The sequence below is a fragment of the Thunnus thynnus genome, chromosome 13 (genome assembly GCF_963924715.1).
Source record: "Thunnus thynnus chromosome 13, fThuThy2.1, whole genome shotgun sequence".
Lineage (NCBI taxonomy): Eukaryota > Metazoa > Chordata > Actinopteri > Scombriformes > Scombridae > Thunnus > Thunnus thynnus.
The window spans coordinates 10,924,856-10,945,496 of NC_089529.1; the positions used below are offsets into that span (position 1 = coordinate 10,924,856).

A 20,641-nucleotide genomic window follows, 5' to 3' on the forward strand; every position below is an offset into this window, starting at 1 on the left:
TAAAAGATTTTAAAAAAGAATAAATAAATAAACAGTTAATCAAAATTTTTGCCAATTATTTTTCTGTCAATCAAATAATACATCAATCATCTGCTCATTTCACCTGTTGGGGGGTAAATGGGGGCCCAACAACAAATTTCTCCCCCGGGGCCCCATAAGAGGTTAATCCGGCCATGGTGGAGGCTTTTGTGTAGGATGTTTAGAATTTAAATGTTTTTAATGAATTCTCCCAATATTGATAAATCTATCTAGCTTTTTCAAATCATCTACATGTAAGTAAGGATTACTTGATTACTTGATTACTATCATTGATTACTTGATGATATCGTAATCAAACTTTTTGGTCAGTGATGGGTCTTATGGTTTTGCTGTATGTATTATGCAGATTTAACGGTCTAACAGGGACAAGAAACAAAAAATAAAAAAGGAGCCGTAATATATTCAGTAGTAGATCCTCTGTATTAACCTACATGCAAATATTGCCAGATGCTATAGAAACTGTTTGCATGTTTGGTTTAAAAGACATAAACTGACTCTTGGGATCCATTTTTTGAGGAGATTGTGGAATAAAGGGAGCTCGTGGTGCAGCATTGTCTCCCAGATGTCCAAGAAGTGGCTGACTGAGAGTTTACAGTCAGTAAATACTACAACCTTCCATAAAACCCCCACACCCTCCCCCCTCTGTAAACTGCAGAGCCGGTTTCTTTTCCTGGGGCAGAATGGATGTATGGGCTTGTAGTCTACAATATATATTCATTGGATTTTAGCTTTTTAAATTGTCTATTTTCTGTGCGGAAAAATCCATAATTGTAATGAAAATCTTACTTGTCATGCTCAGTAGTTTAGCTCATTATTACTGGGTGTTATCTTTGTGACAATAGGGACCTCTGGTGTGTAGAAATGTAATAACAGTCCAGCCTATAGAACAACTTTACATTATCATATGTGTGTATACATTCACAAGTTTTTTTGTTGGTGCATAAAATAGATTAACAACTGAAATCACCCCTGCTTTACATCATTTTTACTTATTATTTTGGTTACGTCACACGTCAAGGGGCGTGGTTATTTTGGACACGAATCTGTGGTATTTCTACCCTCCCATTTTGGCAGTCACATGGGCTGTCTCTGCCCTCCCGTGACACTTCTGAACAAATAACAGGGGGACGAGGCGTGCCATGGCTGCTGTGTTGTTATTGGGCAGCACATCTTTCACAGCATCCAAACTCCGGGGACAGCTCAGCTCCGTCCGCCGGCCTGCTGCGGCCACATCTGTCTGTCCACTGCGCATCTGACCCGGGACATCTGCTGCCAAACACATCCAGCTGAGCCGCGCAGAGACAGCGCAGCATCTGAAGGAGCTTTCAAAGCAGGAAGTGGATCAAACTGTGTCGGGGCGGATCAGCGGTAAGTTTGACTGTTCTCGGTGTGTTTCAGCAGGGTGCGTCTTGACGTAAACACCGTGGATGTTGCTGTCTGGATGACACAGTGCACCAGCACTTTACATGGTGCGTAGTTTTATTACTGCCGCCGCCGGTGTGGTCACTTCCTGGCTGAGTGCTTCAAAGTGTAAACACACATTAACCCCCAAAACCGCTGTGCTGTATTGTGCATCTATATTTTACATTTTTGCTCCTCAAAAACGTTAAGTTTGTCTGCCGCAATTGCTCCACCCTCGTGCTACGCAAATGTTTCGGAAACGATGATTTATTTTAACCGACTTAATTCTAAAGTAGGGTTCGGGGACCCTCAGAGGGCCTCTTTAGGTTGTTCAGGCGGTCTGCATCAACATCAGGAATATCAGTTATCTTTCAAAATCAAGAACAATACAGGAACTAAAAAATGACATTAAAATGGATTCTGCATGTGCTCAGTTCTCACTGAAATATCAACTTCCCTATTAAAACCACTGACAAGTCATCACCCCATGTTGGGGTTGAGAGTCTGTCCCCAGTTGTAATTTACATAATTACTTGTGAGTGTTGGGCGACAAAAAAAAGCCAACTACAGTAGGTGTTATGAAGGGCTAGTGGTGGATAGAAATGGCTACAGCTCACTGGAAATATATCTGTCAAATCATCAATCATCAAAGATTTACATGACTGATAAGTATGCTTATTTTTTTCAGCAAAAATTGTGAAAAATGCTCATTGTAATCTTCCACACCTCAAGTAGACATCCTCAAAATATGACAGTCCAAAAGTCATGACATTTTTGCATGATAAAATTACAATTTTTATTCAGTTATCAAAATAGATTTTTTTGCAAGCGACTAATCAGTCAGTCAACTAATTGTTTCAGCTCTACTGTCTAAATAATGTGAAAATCTGAAGTAGGAAATAAATGATAATTAGGAAGTTGTGTCACATGCATGTCTCATCATGCTTAGTTGCATATAACCTTTGTATTACCCAGGGTTTCCCATCACGTGATCCAGTAGCTGATCTAATAATTTGCAGAGAAGGCTGATGTTTAGGAAGCTTTGGCAACAGCTTCAGTGATGAAAACTGTGAGGTAGAATGGAAAAAGTGAATGATGGTATGTGAGAGGAAGAAAACAACCAAGGTCACCTGTGCACCAGAAATGCATGCTGCTCAGCGGAGAAGTCTGCCAGTTTGAGTTGCATGCCAAAACAGACGAGCAGCTGTTAATCAGCTGACTGCAAATACCAACCTAAGGTGTGAGTAGCTTTCATTAAGAAGAGAAGCGGCAAACATCACACACACTGGGCCTCTCTGGTGGAGTTTCAGTGCTTGAGCTTTGCTGTGTTGTGTATATAGAAAGAAAATCATTTTTTCTTATCTATAATGAGGGCTGCAAAGAGAAAGAAAAGGGTGATTGTGTAGAAAAGTTACGGAACAGGTCAGATGAATCAGCCTACATGTTGGCATCAGGTGACTGCAGTGCCCGGCAGCAGCTCAACTTGCTGGATTTCATTTGCATACTTGTGTTGAGCCACTTCAATCTGACTTGTGAATGTCAAACAAATGGTTGCACATTTTGATTTATGTTGTAAAAAGTCCAAATATGTTCAGATTGGCTGTAGATGTTAATATTCTCAGCTGCTTAACTGTTCAAAGTAAATAATTTGTTTATCAGAAGCAGGAAGCATTCAGGCAATACTTGACATTTGCTACTGTGCACATGATGATCTTCATTTTTAGGAAATGCTTGAAAGGGCAAAAACCCCACTGGGTGTGAGGGCACATATGCCTATGTGTGTTGGGGGCTTGTTGCTATATTTCTTTTGAAACAGAGAACAATACATCAAGTTTTTAAAAAGCTGTGTATGTTATAAAATAAAACTGCTGTGATATTTTGCCAAAATCCTGTTGTTGGTGGGAGGGACTAATAAACTGTTAATGTTTAACAAGAGTGCACAGTGGGCACAAAATCCTGCTTAAAAGCGGACTTTGGGCAGGACATGTCTCATCCTTTACCTTGCAGCTGTGCACTTAATTAACATGTCTAGACAAAAAAGGAGAACTGCACATGAGAGATAAATTGAGATAAATCATATTTGTATGTGGGGCTTAATGATGGAAAGCAATCTCTTACACACAAACACAGCTGCAGCTAATGATCATTTTCATTATTGATGAATCTCTTGGTTATGTTCTTTATTAATTGTTTGGTCTATAAAATATCAGAGAATTGTAAAAGAGAAAAATGTCTGTTATAATTTCTTAGAGTCAAAGGTGATGTCTTCAAATGTATTGTTTTGTTCGTCAAACAATCCAAAGCTTCAAATTCTAAAACTTGAGAAGCTGCAACCACCAAATATTTGGCTTTTTTGCTTAAAAAATGACAAACAATTATTATCAAAGTAGTTGCAGAGTAATTTTCTGTCCATCAACTAATCAATTAATTGACACACAAAGCTGACATAACCCGTTATATACTGTAGACATATATAACAATTTTCTACAGATAGTAGCCAACGAGCATGTTATACATTTTCGGGATGTCTGTTTGAAACCTGTCTTCATTCATGTCTTTTTCACAGAACAAATAGACTAATCCTACGAAACTCTCCTCACCAACCATGTCAAACGAACGCACCCCTCTGATCAACACAGGAGTGTGTGGTCTGAGTGTGACCGCAGTGGCATGTGGCGTTGCGTCGGACGGCAGCCCCGAGTCCAACTCTGAGCCACCGAATAAAGACCCTCGAAGACTGAACACTTTTTTCGGAGTGATGGTGCCAACCATCCTCTCCATGTTCAGCATTGTACTGTTTCTGAGAACTGGTGAGCGATGCACATGTGAAGAGATCAGAAATATAAAATCTGTTTTGGATTGTACGATGCTGCACTTGACTGAGTCATTGTGCTGCAGTGACTAAAACTGACATGATCTCCATTTGCAGGCTTTGTGGTTGGTCATGCGGGGCTGTTACAGGGTCTTTCAATGGTGATTGTAGCCTACACCATCATATCTCTTACAATACTGTCCATCTGTGCCATCTCCACCAACGGTGCTATACAAGGCGGTGGAGCCTACTGTATCCTTACAAACCAAACAAGTTTTTAAAATGTTTATTTTTTTCTTGTGTGTTACCTGATGTTGCCTGCAGCTTAGAGTAATCTCATTTGAAACGTCATCCCTGACTAAATTTGATCAGATATGATCAGCCGGTCGCTGGGCCCAGAGTTTGGAGGAAGCATCGGTTTGATGTTCTTCTTGGCCAAAGTGTGTGCATGTGGAGAGTATGTTCTTGGTCTTGTGGAGGCCATACTTGATGTATTTGGTTCAGATCCTGGTAAGTTTTGATTGACTATTTGGTTATGATCTGTTTCTCTCACCAATTTTTCTGAATGACTTAATCTACTGCATAAAGAACATCCACCCCCCCCCTACTTTTTAAGGATTCACAGTTTTTCTCCTGGTTTCCTTTGTTTTAGAGTCACCTGTGTCTGATGGGGTGCGGGTGCTTCCTCAGGGTTACTGGTACACGGTGCTATACTCTGCAGTAGTCCTGCTGCTGTGCCTGCTTGTTTGTCTGGTGGGTGCTCATATCTACTCCCGCACCGCCTTCATCATCCTGCTGGTGGTCACTGTATCACTGCTGTCCATCTTCATCAGTTCTGTGGCGGTCAAACCTTTGGATTTCGTCATCACCCACCAGGGTCCTGGCAATCAGACCCTCCGCTACAACGCCAGCTACACAGGCTTCAGCGCTACCACGCTGAGGAACAACCTGGGCTGTGAGTGTTAGGGGATTGTTGTGGGGTTAGTGAGGATATGAAAGTACCTTCACATGATACATGACACTTATAAATTCAGGGCCATCTATTAAAGGTCTCGCTGTTGTTCCTCATTTTTCTCTCTAGCTGGCTACTCTCTGGACTACAGCACCAACTCTGTCATGTCTTTTGCCACTGTGTTTGCCGTCATGTTCACCAGCTGCACTGGAATCATGGCCGGAGCCAATATGTCAGGTTAAAGCTTGTTGTCGTAATATTACATGTATTAAAGACTATTACAAAGTCATTGCTCCAAATGGTAGAGTTGTAGTGTCCTGTGAACTCTTGTCAGCAAAATAATATCACACAACTGAAAGTTAACTAAACTTCAAAACCCCACTGTTAACACACATACACACTATTCTGTAAATCTTAGCAGTGCTTGTACACACACCCTGATGTTTTCTCTTTCTTCCGTGTGTCTCTGAAGGGGAGCTGAAGACTCCAAGTATCTCCATCCCCAAAGGCACCATCGTAGCCGTCTTTTACACGTTCGTAGTCTACGTCCTCCTCTTCATCTTGGTCAGCGCCACATGTGACAGGTCTGAAATGGCTCGTGATAGAGTTGTCTGATATTAACACTTAAAATGAGATCAGCTGTCAAATGAGCAGTTGTGATATGACGCACATTAAAAGTCATTTGTCATTTTTCTTTAGGACTCTGTTGATTCAGGATTATGGCTTCCTCCAGCGAATAAACATCTGGCCTCCGTTTGTCATCATTGGGATATACTGCGCCTCTCTGTCAGCTGCAATGTGCTCTATGATCGGAGCGTCCCGTATCCTGCATGCTCTTGCTCTGGATAAACTCTTTGGTAAGGCTTGAGGTTTTTACTCATCATAGCAGCGCCTCTTTTGTGTATTGAGTCCTTTTCTAAGAGACTTTTGTTTTTCTCACAGGTTTACCATTAGCCCCAGCTGCCATCACATCAAGCTCGGGGAATCCGTGGGTGGCGGTGCTTTACACTTGGGGTCTGGCGCAGGTAAGCAGAGTTTTCTGTGGGTGTGCAGTCTATGTTTTCAGATTTACAACTGATGTCATAACCTGTGGTTTGTGGTGTGTTTGTGTTACAGTGCGTGGTGTTTGCAGGCCAGCTCAATGCTATTGCAAGTTTGGTGACTGTTTTCTACTTGCTCGCCTACGCTGCAGTCGACTTGGCCTGTTTGGCTCTCGAATGGGCGTCAGCACCAAATTTCAGGTAATTGGAGAATATAAGTAATCTATGATCTTTACTGACCTCCATCAGTGGCATGTAGGAATTGCAGTCATCAGCCTGTAATTGAATCCAACAGTCAAGTCAAATTTTTAGTATAAGACTACAAACTTGTTGAGCAGAAATTCAACAAGAACATCTGCTGTTGAGGTAAAAAATATGCCTGAGAATGACCTGTTTTAGGCTTTTGGTGCTGAAATGTCACTTTTTCATAGTACCCTTTTTCCACCATTTTAGTATGGCCATAAATTCTGGCCCAGGAAGTAAACAAAAAAATCTAGCATGCTTAAATTTCTCAGTGATACTAAAAAAGTTGAAAATGTAAAGTAGTTGGGCAAAGTGTTTTGTTTTAGTGAGTGCAGGTTCAAAAAGTTAGTTAGCGCGGCTCTGTCTGTTTCTTGTAAATGTCCACTGAAGCTACAGAGTTCAAGCATAGAATTGATAAATACTTGAATAAAACTCTGTAGTCCATGTAGTTTGTTTCAATCGATCAACCGTAAAAACGCACTCTTTACAATAAAACAAGTCAAGCATTATAAGCATGATGAGCACAATCAAAGGCTTGTGAGCTCTCCAGGCTCGACTAAATTAACTAACAAGTACAAATAGCTTGTTATACATTTTAACTAATCAGGGAATTGACTGTGGTCATTATTAGTCCTTATTAAGAGCTCTGCAATGAAACTAAAGAGCTACTAATTTATTGCAAATTGAATACTGCAATTTTTTTTACAAGTATGTCTCTGTTTGATAAATGGCTCTAATGTCAGCCTTGCTTGGATAAATGACGGTCATATATTTTATGGGACAATAAAAGTGATATTTAGTTCCCGTCACCACTTCTGTTTTTCATGTGTCCAGCGGCCTCTGTTTTTTATCTCTGTGTGTTTAACAGACCGACCTTCCAGCTCTTCTCCTGGCACACCTGCTTACTGGGGATTCTGAGCTGTTTAGTGATGATGTTCGTCATTAACCCTGTGTACTCATCGGGCAGCATTGTCCTGCTGTTAGTGCTGCTGCTTTTCCTTCACTACAGATCGCCCACCAGCAGCTGGGGCTACATCAGCCAGGCTCTCATTTTCCATCAGGTATGTATAGAAGCAACCATTGGGTATCTGGACGCATGCAGACACACAATAGACATGCAGTACAGTGAGTCATCAGCGCTGTTTTTCTCTCTCCACTGCGGTTCTAGGTGCGCAAGTATCTGTTGATGCTGGATGTGAGGAAAGACCATGTGAAGTTCTGGAGGCCACAGGTGTTGTTAATGGTGGCTAACCCTCGCTCTTCCTGTCAGCTCATCCTGTTTGTCAACCAGCTGAAGAAGGGAGGGCTGTATGTGTTGGGCCATGTGCAGCTGGGAGATCTGGGTAATGCTCTGTGGATGGTCTGTGTTGGCCATCTGCAGCTAACAGTATTAAATTATTCTTATCTTTGAATCATTTTCATTGCACCCCCACTGAAGCGGAACTCTCTGCCACCAACGAACACAACAAGTTCTGTTTGTTTTTTTTTTTCTTTTTCAAAATGCCCAGCTTAAATACATGCCTTCATTTACTGCAGACAAAATGTAATCACTCATAATATGAATGCAGACTGAATGACTCATTCTATCATTTCACATGTGTGCAGCCGATTCATTCACTTTTGGTTTTGTTGTGGTTAATAGACTGAAACTGTGCATTTTTAGGAAGGTTTGGTAGCAGACAACTCTTTTTACTTTATTTTTACTCCTCTTTTGATCTTGTCATGTTCCTGGAACACTTTCTTCTATGTATTGAATCGACATGGCATCATGTGATTATATTTTTTCATCATTTGGTCTGCAAGCAAAACAGGATGAACATGAAATACTGAAGTACGTTGCGCATCACTGGAGTTGTATGCTCATTAGAATACCATCTCTGACAGGCCCACCTAAAGCTCATGCATACCATCATGGAGAGCTACCTCATTAGGCTTTCACTTTCCATCTGCTGCTCCTTTCTGTCACATGCCTCTCTTGCATTATTAATAAGAGATTAAGTTTTCTCTGTACCACTGTAGCATCAGACCTGAGAGTTTTAAACCAGCCAGCTTTAAATACAGCTAAAAATCCAGCTTTTGTTTATTTTAGGCACATAATTTTTCCAAACTGTATGAAAATAAATCCAGTTTTTAGGTGTGATGCGCCTAAAAAATCCAGAAACAACCAGCATCCTTATTCTTTCATTCACTGACTCCCAGTTTGCCTTTCTGCCCCCTGGTGGCCATCAGGAGTCACTGCAGTGTCAACAAACACTGAAATGAGATCATTTACTTGCCTCCATACTGCAGTACCACTGAACTGTGAAAAGTGTTTTGCATCTATGGCATGTATTGTATTACTGTTTATTTATGTCTATGCAGTATATTGATTTCTGCAACTCCTGTGTTTTAGATTCCCTGCCATCAGACCCGGTCCAGCAGCAGTACAACTTCTGGTTGAGCCTAGTTGATAAACTTGGGGTGAAGGCCTTTGTAGACCTGACGTTGTCTCCTTCTGTCAGACAAGGAACTCAGCATCTGCTGCGCATCACAGGCCTGGGTAAGCTCTGATTGCCATGATTCAGCACAGATTACGATGCTCCTTTATCTACAGTTGGTGACTCTTGGTTCTCTTCTGTATTTCTCAACAAGGTGGCATGAAACCCAACACGCTGATCTTGGGTTTCTATGACAGCAGCACTCCTGAGGACTTCTTCTTACAAGACACTGCGTTCTGTGACGCATCAATAGGACAAGGCAGCGAGGGTGAATATAATTTTGGTGTTGACCTGCCTTCATTACAGGCTCATTTCCCCCCAGTCCGACACGTTGAGAGCCCACGCTGGCTATCACCAGAGGAGTACGTCGGGATCATTTCTGATGCCATTAAAATGAACAAGAATGTGTGCCTTGGCCGATATTTCTTCCAGTTGGAGGGAGAGGGTAAAGATAGCAAGGTCGACGGGTCAGAGCGGACGATAGATGTGTGGCCTCTCAACCTGCTTCAGCCAGGCAGCCGTGATTATGAGGATGTGTGCAGCCTCTTTTTGCTGCAGATGGCCTGTGTGCTCAACATGTCCAACAAATGGCGCCATGCAAGAATGAGAATCTTCCTGAATGTGGAGACGGAGTCCAGTGACCAGGGCTGGGTGGTAAACGAAGAGACATTTCGAGAGTTGCTGAAGAAGCTGAGAATCAGGGCGTCCATAAAGATCGTGCCGTGGGACTCGGTGGTGCAGCACCACACTCAGCCTGAGGGCGGGCGCCCTGTAGAGCCGAACCAAGCTCTGTCCGATGACTTTTTGTCCTCAGTGAACTGCTTGTTGATGGAGCACAGCTCCCAAGCAGCTGTTCGCTTCCTGTATTTACCTCGACCTCCTGCTCATCACAGCCAGTCACAGCAGTACTTAACTCAGCTGGAAACGGTGACCAACGGTTTAGGGCCAACGCTGCTGATTCACGGTGTCACCCCAGTCACATACACTGATCTCTGAGCATGTGCAGTCATAAGTTTTGTTTGTTATAGCATTTATTATTGCACATGCATAAAGCCTGAACTGACAGCTTACTTAAATGCGCATAAGTATAAACTCTGGTTACATGCAAAATTAACACATAATGTAATAAAAAAGTGGATGCTAGGGTACAACACAGTAAGTAGCACCAGTCACTCAAAACTGTACTTCCACTTCATACAGCTTTTTGTACTTTTTCTGTTGTTTTACTGAAGCTTAGAAAAGGACCACAGTTGAATGCTTTTTAAAAATACACCACTTGAGATTTTGCATTCAAATAGGATATTTTCCTATTTTCAAATACTTGAACTGACTTGGTGATTGAGCCAAGGAATAGAGGAATACTAACATTTGTGTATATAATTCATGATGATAGAACTTCTTGTCAGCATCAGCTCTAGGCCTGTCTTGAGATAAAAATGTATCAAAGACTTCAGAACAAATAGAATTTGTTATGATCATACGGGTTGTCTCGGACATTAAATATAGAAATGTCTATATATATTTTCAGGGATAAAGTGATGAATTTGTGGTATTTTGTGATGGACCACAGTAAAAACAAACATATTTAGTTGTTCCCAAATAGTATTGTGTTAATGGACATTACCCTTTTTAACTTAATTTTTTTGCTGCTTGCTTTTCCTTCATTCTCACATTTCTGCTGGTTGCTGGACCAAGTGACCCAAAGACTTTTTTTTCTGAGCTGAAGGGAGTTCTGATTTTTGTTTTCCATGCACTTATGCAAACATGTTTTCTTTTGTTGTTTAAATGTGAATCTCTAGGCTTCACAAAGGGAACATTTTTGAACATTTGACCTAAGAATGATGAACTGCAAAAATACATCCAAAGGAGTTAGACTGATGGTTGGTTTGGAGGCAATAAAGACCATCATAATTCAGTCTCAGACAGGACGAGGACCAGGACCAGGACCAACCCGGATTCAGATCAAGTCAAGATTGTAACCAAAGCAAGGTGTCACATTTCATTTACTATATTTACAGAATAAAGAATATCATGTCACTGAGTGTTCAACACTGCATGGACCTGTTTACAAAACACAACCAGGAAGTTGCGGAAAAAGCATCTTGCATGACTTGGCTTTGCCCTTTTGGCATGATCCATCTTTGGTTGTTGATAATGGTCAATGAGAAAGCCTTAAATTACAGATTCTTCTATATACTAATGGTCATTACTGTAGATAAACTGCTGTTTATCATAGAAGTAAATGTATGCCAAATGTACTATGTATCATCATCTTTGTAACTGTAACATTGCAAATTCCCAACAGGAAATATGTATTTAAAAGATTGCTTTAATGCAATAAAAGCCAAGACTGTGTCATCTGTCAAATGTAATAATATAAACAGTAATAGAAGCAATATAAATAGAAAACTCTGTTTTTCTACCCTGCAGACCCAAAATGCATGGAGTAAGGCTGTTGAACATGTTCGCTCCACTGATTAAAAATAAACTTAATGCAATAATTGAAAATAAATATTACACACATTTTAGAGATGTTTGTAAGGGACCTATAGTGAAGATAATCTACAAGGCTCATATGTAGCTTAAACAAAGTTTAAAGTTTCTGAATTTTTGCTAATACAATTTTGACAAATCAATGTATAAACGCGTTTTGGCTCCATGTGTAGCTTCATGTCAGTAATCCAGTGCTTACTCTTCCTTCTCACTGAACCACTCTTTTTCCTTGCACACTCTTCTTTTATAATTGCTCCTTTTGGCGATGTTTCGTAGCTTTGTGATGAAGAATGATGACATACGAAGCCAGTCCGGCAGGAGTATTTTGAGAGCAAAGTTCTGTAGGATGACAGGAAAAAGAAGGAGAGACGTTAAGATACTGCAGTTGGAGATTTGTGAGTCATTGCAGTCTCATCCCTCTGACCTGGAGTGTGTGGGACAGACAGCCGGCGGTGTAGCTGGAGTGACCCACAGTGTTCAAAGCACCACGGGCGAACCCTGAAGCACTCTTCACGAAGCAGTTGACGGCCATGTTGAATGTCATGTTGGTTGACACCATGAGGGGGGCCACACACTGGGGGAAAAATGAACACAAGTTTTTAGTCCAAAGCACAGTGTGTTGGATGCATCTTAACATGCAGCAGATTAATAAAGAGGAATATAATCTGAGTCTGACTGAGAGCTGCAGGGGACTGAGGTTCATTTTTACAAGCTGCATGTTTGTCTAACCAATAAATACACACTGTTAGTCTTTGGCTATTCTGTCAGTGGAGCGCTGCATACAGAGCAGCCTTAAATGTGGCTCAACTCTAACTTCAGTACACTCATGAGTCTCAGATTCACATTGTTTTTTTGTTTTTACTCTCTTTGAAGGTTTTATTAAATTAATGCCAGGTGAAAATCTCACTCTTATGTCTATCATAGAGTCCTTAAAGTATTTCTCACTGTAAAACAGGTAAAACTAACTAATTAGCAAACAAACAAAAAACTGCCAGTGTGGTGAGATAATTTCAACCTATTTCCATTTTCTTTACAGTAATTGAGTTTAAATCCATTTATTCTTGTTGAGTGATCTACATCATTATCTCTTCATTCATGATACTGACATCTGTTCATTGAAAATTCTTGTAACAAGTCTCTATTTTGGAAATAGGTTTAAATAATGTCTTGTTTTTTAAGAAAACAAGACTATCAGGGCTCAGTAATGGACAACATTTGTAGTATATTACATTTTCTTAGTCTTTGTTTCATTAATTTGTAAAATGAGTCTGAATGTTGTTTCTTTAGCTTGTACATTTTCATTTACAACTAACAGTATTCCAGTTAAACCTGATTCTTGAAGTAATCTTTTTTTGTGTGCAAACATATAGTAGTGAGTCCCAGAAGAATCAACCCTAAAATGTGTCGTTCACCAGTATTCAGTGTTTCAGAGTGAATGTGTTGCACACTTTACCTGAACAGTAATTCCCTTTGACTTGTACTCAGCATGCAGACACTGAGAGAAATATGTTATAAAAATCTGAAATAAAGAAGAAAGTAAAAGTCACAAAACAAGCACACTGACAGGTGAGTGTTGTGCACTAATCAGTGAATGTCTGAGTGTGATCTGAATGAACATAATATGCATGTAAACAACAGAATATCTAGATGATAAAGTACCTTTGTGGCAGAATAAAGGGAGAACAAAGGCTGTGGACGGTTTCCCACTACAGAGGAGATATTGATGATCAGTCCTGTCCCTCTGGAGAGGAAATGGGAGACAAACATGCATAAATTCATCTTATATCTTATTATCTTATATCCACTGTTAACTTCTGGGTGTTTGTGAAAGTACCTTTCAACCATGCCTGGAAGAACCAATCTTGTAAACTGAGTAAAAAAACATAATATAAATCATTGTCTTGGTTTTTTATACTGTACAGAAATATCTAATTATAAAAAACAAAACTTGTGTTCAGACACAGTGGTGAATGCAGATGCCTGAACATTGAAAACACTGATAGACACAATATAAACTCATCTACTTTACCTGAGGGACAGACAGCACGTTACAGTTGATAACCTGAGTGATTTTCTTGTCAGAATAAACACACAAAGGAAACTGTATGTGAGTGACAAATACACATGACCTCTCTTAAGACTGACATCCAGTACATAAAAATAAAATGTCCAGTAAAATTCAAAACTTACCTGTTCAGGATCTGGTATTTCCAGGAAATAGGCGAAATGTTCAGAATAGGTCATCCCCACATTATTAACTGTAACAAAGACACAAACAAGAACCTTTATTAATACAAATATTAATAATAAAATAAAACATTTTTTTTATTATGATGAATCTATTCCTGTTCCAACTATTTCACCTCTCAGAGTCAGTTTTTGCATCATTTATTGTGGTCTGGAAAGGTTCAGGGTGGTATTAGTTCTAAAATGACTTTGCAGGCAGTTAAATTAACCTTCAGCTGCTAAGAAAACATATTTCATATTCAAACTGTGGAGCTACAGATGGAAGAGCCCGTAAAAGAATAGTTTGACATTTTGGGAAATACACTTCTTTGCATTTTTACTGAGTGTTAGATGAGAAGATTAATAATTCTCTAATATTAATAAGGTACATATGAAGCTCCAGCCAGCAGTCAGTTAGCTTAGCGTAGCACAAAGACAGGAAACAGGAAGAAACGTGTGGGGTCTGCCCACCAGCAACTCTGAAGTTCACTTATTAACAAGTTATATCTTGTTTAATCAGTCCAAAAAAATCTGAAATGTACAAAAGAGGTCATAGTTTTACCAGGGGTTATGTGTTGTGGCCTGGTGCAGTGACCTGCTGGAGTCTTGTCATTTCTGGGAGGTTGCCAGGCAACAAAAAGCAAATCCAGGAATATGCTTTGTTTTTTCCACACATAAAACCCCTGTAAAACCACAGACTTTTTGTCTTTTACTTTGGATTTTGTTATTTTCAGACAGAGCCAGACTCGCTGTTTCCTCCTGTTTCCAGTCTTTATGCTAAGCTAGGCTTATTGCCTCCTGGCTTTAGATTCGTATTTAGCGTACAGACACCAGGGTGGTATCAATCTGCTCATCTAACTCTCTGCAAGAAAGTGAATAAGCATATTTTCCAGTACATCAAACTATTAATTTAACCAGACAGTTCTGCTCGCAGTTTGGCAATGTTTTCTAAAAGAATTGTTTGTCAGACTATCAACACTTTTCCTCCAATATTTCTTATTTCTTAAAGCATCTGAATAACTTCTCTTGTACTTTTCCTCTGTCCTATGATTAGTTGTCCTATTACCCAGAATTCCAATCTCCAGGCCCTTTAGTCCCTCAGCTATGACAGGGTAGATACAGTGGCCGTCTGTGAAGTCCACTTGGATGGTGTGAGTCCTTCGTCCATACTGATCCTCTGAAGGAGACAAACAATATTTCAAATTATTTCTGTTTTAGAGTTGCATATAAGTTTAGTAGAACACCAATATTTTGACTCACCTATCTCTTTGGCAACCATTTGAAGCTTGTCATCAGATCTGCTTACCAAAACAACATCCAGGCCTCTTCGTGCCAGCTTGAGAGACAGATGCAGACAGACAGGTTTGGTCGCTCTCTTAATAAACAACAAAGCTCTGCACTGAAACACTCAATCTGAAACAGCTTAAAGATATCAACCGAAGTGCCCCAATTTGGAAATTTGGTCCAAAAAATGGAGCAACATTGTTTTAGAAGTAAGTTTGACACTTACCTCTATGGCATAAGCTTTACCAATGCCAGATGTGGCACCAGTGACAACTGCACGCAGGAGAAAGCACAGAAATCAAATTTACAGTATTTATCATATCATATCATTTCTACAGTAACTGAAATCTATGTCCATTTGTTTGAAATGGTTACCAAGCAATGACAGGAGAATCTCAATCTGTACCCTGATCTGAAGGTTTATGTAAAAATTGAGTGAGAGGAAGAGGAGAGAAATGTAGAAGAAGGAATTTTTGCTTAGCCAGAAAAAACACTGCAAGCTATGTGGATAAGATCCTGGTCATACGGAGACCCAAGACAAGAGGCGCAGTTTTTTTTTCTTCTTCTTCTTATGTGTGCATTGTTTGGACACAAAATTCACTTTTTTTCATTAGGAAATGTGTGATAAATTACAAAATCTGCACAACCTTAGAAAAAGTAAATTTACTTTCAATTAAAATTGAAGTTGTCGGCAGAGGATTTAAATGTTTGCAGGCAATAAAGCGGAAATGTTCCATCAAGTTGGAATGTGAACAGCTTATCAAGTCACTTATCCCACATGCATCACAGAGAAGAAGTCTTCTGTGTGCTGCCGGGAATGAATGTTGCAAGAAAATACAAATATTCCCACAACCTCAGTTTCCTGCACTCTGTGTTTTTCACAAACTTGCTCTCACTTTAACTACAAGCCTCAATATGATCTTCATCATCCACCTGTGGCTGTACAGCATGTTTTCATTTGAAATAGGCTTAACACACACACACACACACACACACACACGCACGCACACACACACACACACACACACACACACACACACACACACACACACACACATTCAAATCTGACACAATTAGCAGTTAAAATTTTGATTTGCCATAAAAACAACCTGAAAGAGACATAAACTACACATTCTTTGACTTTACCTGCCCATTGTCCATATGTCCTTAAATTCACTTGCCAAAACTCTGATAAAACAAACTCTCTGAATCCACACCAACACCTCCAAGCCAGTTTCAGCAGGTGGAAAACAACAATAAATCCCCCAATGATGGCCAGTCCGTCAGTGAATGACATTTTGCAGCAGAGCCCCTGACTGACCAGGATTCCCTTGTAGCACAGTGGACAATGTTTTAAAAGGTGGTCAATCCTAATTTTATATGAGAGGAAATGAGAACTTTTTTTCTGAACTGTCCTCCTCCCATATTGCTCCACCCCTCACTGTGTGCTGCTGTCATGAGGGTGAGCTTGTCAGACAACAAACCCCTGGACCCACACAATGCACCTGGACCCTACAGACTCCTTGCTGACTGAACTGAAGCTACTGTTTCAACTTTTAAATCACTATTCAGTGATAAAGTTATGCTTTATCATTTTCTGCCCAAAGATTTTGCAGGGACTGCCATCTAAAGTGCTCCTGGTATTGCTCCTGCAACCTGAATATTATATTTATCTGATCAGATCATCTGAGAAAAACTGGGGGATAGAGTGCTGAAAAAAATGTGTGTGCTTGATCATACTTTACTGGTTGGAGAGCATTTCACAATAAGTCCAGAGAGATTTTAAAAATTGACCAAAAAATGCCACATTGCAATCAGACACTAACTTGGAAAATGACAAGAAAATGAAGAAAATAACCAGTTCAAGGCTTCTGACATTTTTAAACACATTATTTAAACATTTATCTGAAACTAATATGAAGCTTCAGCTGCCAAAGTTAGTTGAGACACAGAGAGGGAATATTTTACTAAAAAGACTAACTGTGGAAGATATACATTTTATTTGACAAATTTAGACAGCTGAAGCCTAATATTAGCTTCACATAAACTTTTAAATAATTTTTTGCTTAAAATGAGGACTTTGGATTTTGTCCTACATCACTTGCACTGAAAGTGCATTTGAGGGGATCTTCTAATGTTCAGTATGAACAGGAGGAATGACCATGGCGAGAAAAACCAGTACCAACTTTCATATGACTGTTGTTTTAAGACAGACTTCAAAAATTGCGAATCTGTCCTTTAAAACAAGAACGTTACCTTAAAGGGACACTCAAGTGATTTAGTATTAAGTTGGGCAACTCACAAGAGATAGACTTTCCTTAAAAGAACAGTGAAAATCAAAGCAGCAGAGGCTAAAGTATCCTTACGTTTAGTCCCTAGTTTAGGTTAAACTCTAAAAACACTAGATCCTACAATTCCCATGGTGCAACTCAATCTCAATTTGTGTTTTGTTAAACCATTCCTGCCTCATCAGTTCCCATGTCTTTCAAACTCTCTGCCCCCAGATTGTACCACAGACTTTCTGTTATAAATTTGTTGTCTTGTCTCCAAGCCTGAGCTGAGATAACCCTGATGACATCCCTGTGACATCATCAGATGATGTATAAAATTGGCGAGGTGCCTTTAACACAGTGTGGTATGTAGCATTGGGTCACAACAGCACATTAACAGTATAATAACCTGTCTTCATTACGCGAGTAGGCCTTGCATCTAATCACAAAAGCCCAAAACAAAACTATGACTCCTCAAGAATCCACAGTGGAGATAAAAACAAGAACATAGTTGGGAATGTTCACGGTATTTCTGACAGATGATAAGCCTTCACTGCAGTTACAATCTGTCACGTTTTAATGTCAGCAGAGACAGTCCTACCCATTCATGTGAAATCAATGTCTGTACTTCGATAAACTGAAAATGTTTGTGATTAAATGTGTGAGAGATAATATTTGTGATAGTCCAGAAATTCCAGTTGTACATACATACATACAGTCCTATGATCCAAATGATGAGAAAAGGCTGCTTATCATCTAAAAGACAAACATTTTACTGTATTTCTCTGATAAACCACTCAGTCACTGTGGTTCAGAGTTTGAGGAAGTTTCGTTTCAGCTGCACTCGCATATTTGCTAAAAATACTGTTCTACCACTGAAGTTAAACCTTTACGTTAAAGTTAAAATCTTATTTAATTTCAAGGTGTTGTAGGCCTTTATCTCCTTAACATTGAACATTGTGCTGAATGAAGTGAATAAAATAAGAGATGAGACATTTGCCATTGATTTGACCATCTGATGTAGACTTACACGCGAGTTAATTGGAGCACAAAGCATTCAGGTGAATAATAAGAGCCATGTCAAGCTGGGGTGAAAATGTACACAATGGCTCCTCATTTGCTACACAGAGCTATCAAACTTTTATTCTGATTCAGTCTTAAGATGACAATATTTAAAGGTAGTTTTTTAACAGGAGTGGCTGGGGGAGAATTTGTTCCTCAAATGTGTTTTTCTGATGCAAATATAACAAAGAGACATTGTTTTTTCCTCCTTCCTCAACAAGCATAGAATATACTCCACCACCTCCAGGTGCCTGTAGTGAAGCCAATGGACAAGTTTACCTAAATTAGCTGAAGAAAAATGTTGTTCAACCTTAATATCAAATGTCAGTGCAAATTCCTTTACCTTAAACACACTGACTGTTTGTCGGCTATTTTTCACATTAGAAGTTTAGGAGTTTTATTTAATTGACAGATTAGCTTTATGAGACTACTATCAACCAGCAGAGGGTGCTGCAGCATCTTAACAGGGCACAGCTGGACCTCAAATTCATCAGGTAGGAGAGTTGATTTGTTAACGTTTGACTTGTTAAAGTGCAAATTCATTTATGGAGTGTTTGGTGGAGTTACGGAGATATGAGAATTGAGGACTCAGACCAGTTGGGGACAGACCACTTATTGTGGGATGTCCTTCATAAGTTGATGATGTGTTAGTGACACTTCTGTTTTATTTACATATTGATGGTATTACTGTTATTTCTCTGGTCATGTTGTGCATGTTCGTCTTGGAAACTGATGTACAGGAAATCTTTTTAATGACTGTTAATCATTTCAACAGTTTTGGTGTAGTCATATGCAGAAGATTTTTAATTATTCTGAACTTAGATGATTTTAAAACCTTTTAAAGCTTTGATTTTTCTTTTATTGTTTTTGTGCTTTTATTGACACTTTGTGGATCACTGTCCTGCATCATTTGTCTCATCCTAAACTATTCAGGAGCAGCATGCAGCTCCATTCCTGTGTCTAAGAAAAGTAACAGGAGATTCCTATTACCTAACACACATTTTAAATAAACACACTCAGGGCATTTCAGGGAAGACTCCCTCTCTTTCTTACAGCTCTGACACTGTGATCCTGGAAAGACTGGCATGATGTCACCGTCTGAGGCAACCACATTAAACTCCTCTATCGCGTCACCTGCAGGTCTTTGATTAACTTTGACAAACAGAGAAATATGTTTCTAAGAGAGATGTACAAATAAATCAACAAATAACACTGCAGCTTTGCAGGTTATGTGACCAAGCACATGCGAGCATTACACAGATTCACACGTAGATAGATTAGTTTTTGGTTTGGTTGGTTTTAATCACAAATACTATGACTAATAATAATAAAAAATTAAAAAAAGAAAAAATTATTATTGATCCAAGCCCCTAATACTCTTTCAATGGCCTGACTTATTTTACTGAATAAAATCTGTCAAATCAATACAGCTTTACAGTTTTGGTTCTTGGTTTAAGCTACATATAAATAACAATAATGAGCAAATCACAGGTCAGAAGTGCTGGTATCCTCTTCTCAGTGTTGCTATCTCTGCAGTAGGCCAAGCTGGTTTTTTGCTCTGCTGGACGTCTGACCTTGCTTTCTCTGATCTCTGCCAGTGCTGTTAGCCAGGGCACTAAGAGGCTTGCAGGCAGCAGATCAGTTTAGCACAGCCTCACCTGACTAATCTGATTACTTCAACAAGGTTGTCATCAATGTGCAAGACAGGACAAACAGGAACATATTCTCACACTTCCATATGTAGGAGACTGTCTTCATATTAAAAAATCTCAGCAGAGGTAATTGTAGCTGTATAATTGCGAGAATCTTTATTCTTTTTGAAATGTGGAGTTTCCCTCCCACCTCCCCAAAAGGCTTAAATTCCAGCTGTAGTGCTGCAGTGAACTGTACGTGCTACCAGGTCAAAAGAGCAACAGCAGATTTTCAGTAGATTACCTCAAGATATTTTCAGCCCTCAACTCCAGCTCATAGTTCTTGAGCCTTTATCAGCATTGCTCCCCGTAGGTCAGATACTCATGTTGACCTTTGTTACCTTGTCTAACATTTGCAGTCTTAACATACACAACCTCTGGAAGGGCAGGAGGCTACAAAGATGTCAGTAGGGACATGAAGCCTCAGGTAATCTGAGGATAAATTAAAAATGAGTTCAATTATATTAAATATGGTTTCACAAGATGGATAACAAAGCTATAATTTACCATTAACATTTTCAGGTATTTTATCAGGGGTGAGTTTCAGGTTACACTTACATTTGTAGGGTTACATTTTTTACATTTTTATGCAGTTTTTTTTTTTTTTTTTTTTTTTTTTTTTAATGTTTTAGTGCATAATGCAAAGCACTT

The 20,641-nt window shown here is 39.5% G+C and overlaps 2 protein-coding genes across 2 annotated transcripts; one reads left to right on the plus strand and one right to left on the minus strand.

Annotated features, from left to right (window-relative positions):
* The first annotated feature begins 1,113 nt into the window (after positions 1 to 1,113).
* slc12a9 (solute carrier family 12 member 9) lies at positions 1,114 to 11,322 on the plus strand. The gene is made up of 14 exons (XM_067607844.1): positions 1,114 to 1,407; positions 4,007 to 4,250; positions 4,370 to 4,504; positions 4,625 to 4,762; positions 4,905 to 5,207; positions 5,334 to 5,441; positions 5,677 to 5,788; positions 5,904 to 6,061; positions 6,147 to 6,229; positions 6,321 to 6,445; positions 7,356 to 7,548; positions 7,656 to 7,830; positions 8,880 to 9,026; positions 9,119 to 11,322. The coding sequence occupies exons 2-14, from the start codon at positions 4,046 to 4,048 to the stop codon at positions 9,958 to 9,960; spliced, it is 2,724 nt and encodes a 907-aa protein (XP_067463945.1). The 5' UTR covers positions 1,114 to 1,407; positions 4,007 to 4,045; the 3' UTR covers positions 9,961 to 11,322.
* A 127-nt stretch (positions 11,323 to 11,449) lies between these two features.
* hsd20b2 (hydroxysteroid (20-beta) dehydrogenase 2) lies at positions 11,450 to 16,319 on the minus strand. The gene is made up of 11 exons (XM_067607845.1): positions 16,114 to 16,319; positions 15,194 to 15,240; positions 14,944 to 15,019; positions 14,750 to 14,860; positions 13,648 to 13,715; positions 13,487 to 13,531; positions 13,292 to 13,326; positions 13,117 to 13,198; positions 12,911 to 12,976; positions 11,882 to 12,031; positions 11,450 to 11,796 (listed from the first exon to the last, which is right to left on the minus strand). The coding sequence occupies exons 1-11, from the start codon at positions 16,262 to 16,264 to the stop codon at positions 11,653 to 11,655; spliced, it is 975 nt and encodes a 324-aa protein (XP_067463946.1). The 5' UTR covers positions 16,265 to 16,319; the 3' UTR covers positions 11,450 to 11,652.
* Positions 16,320 to 20,641: the final 4,322 nt, after the last annotated feature.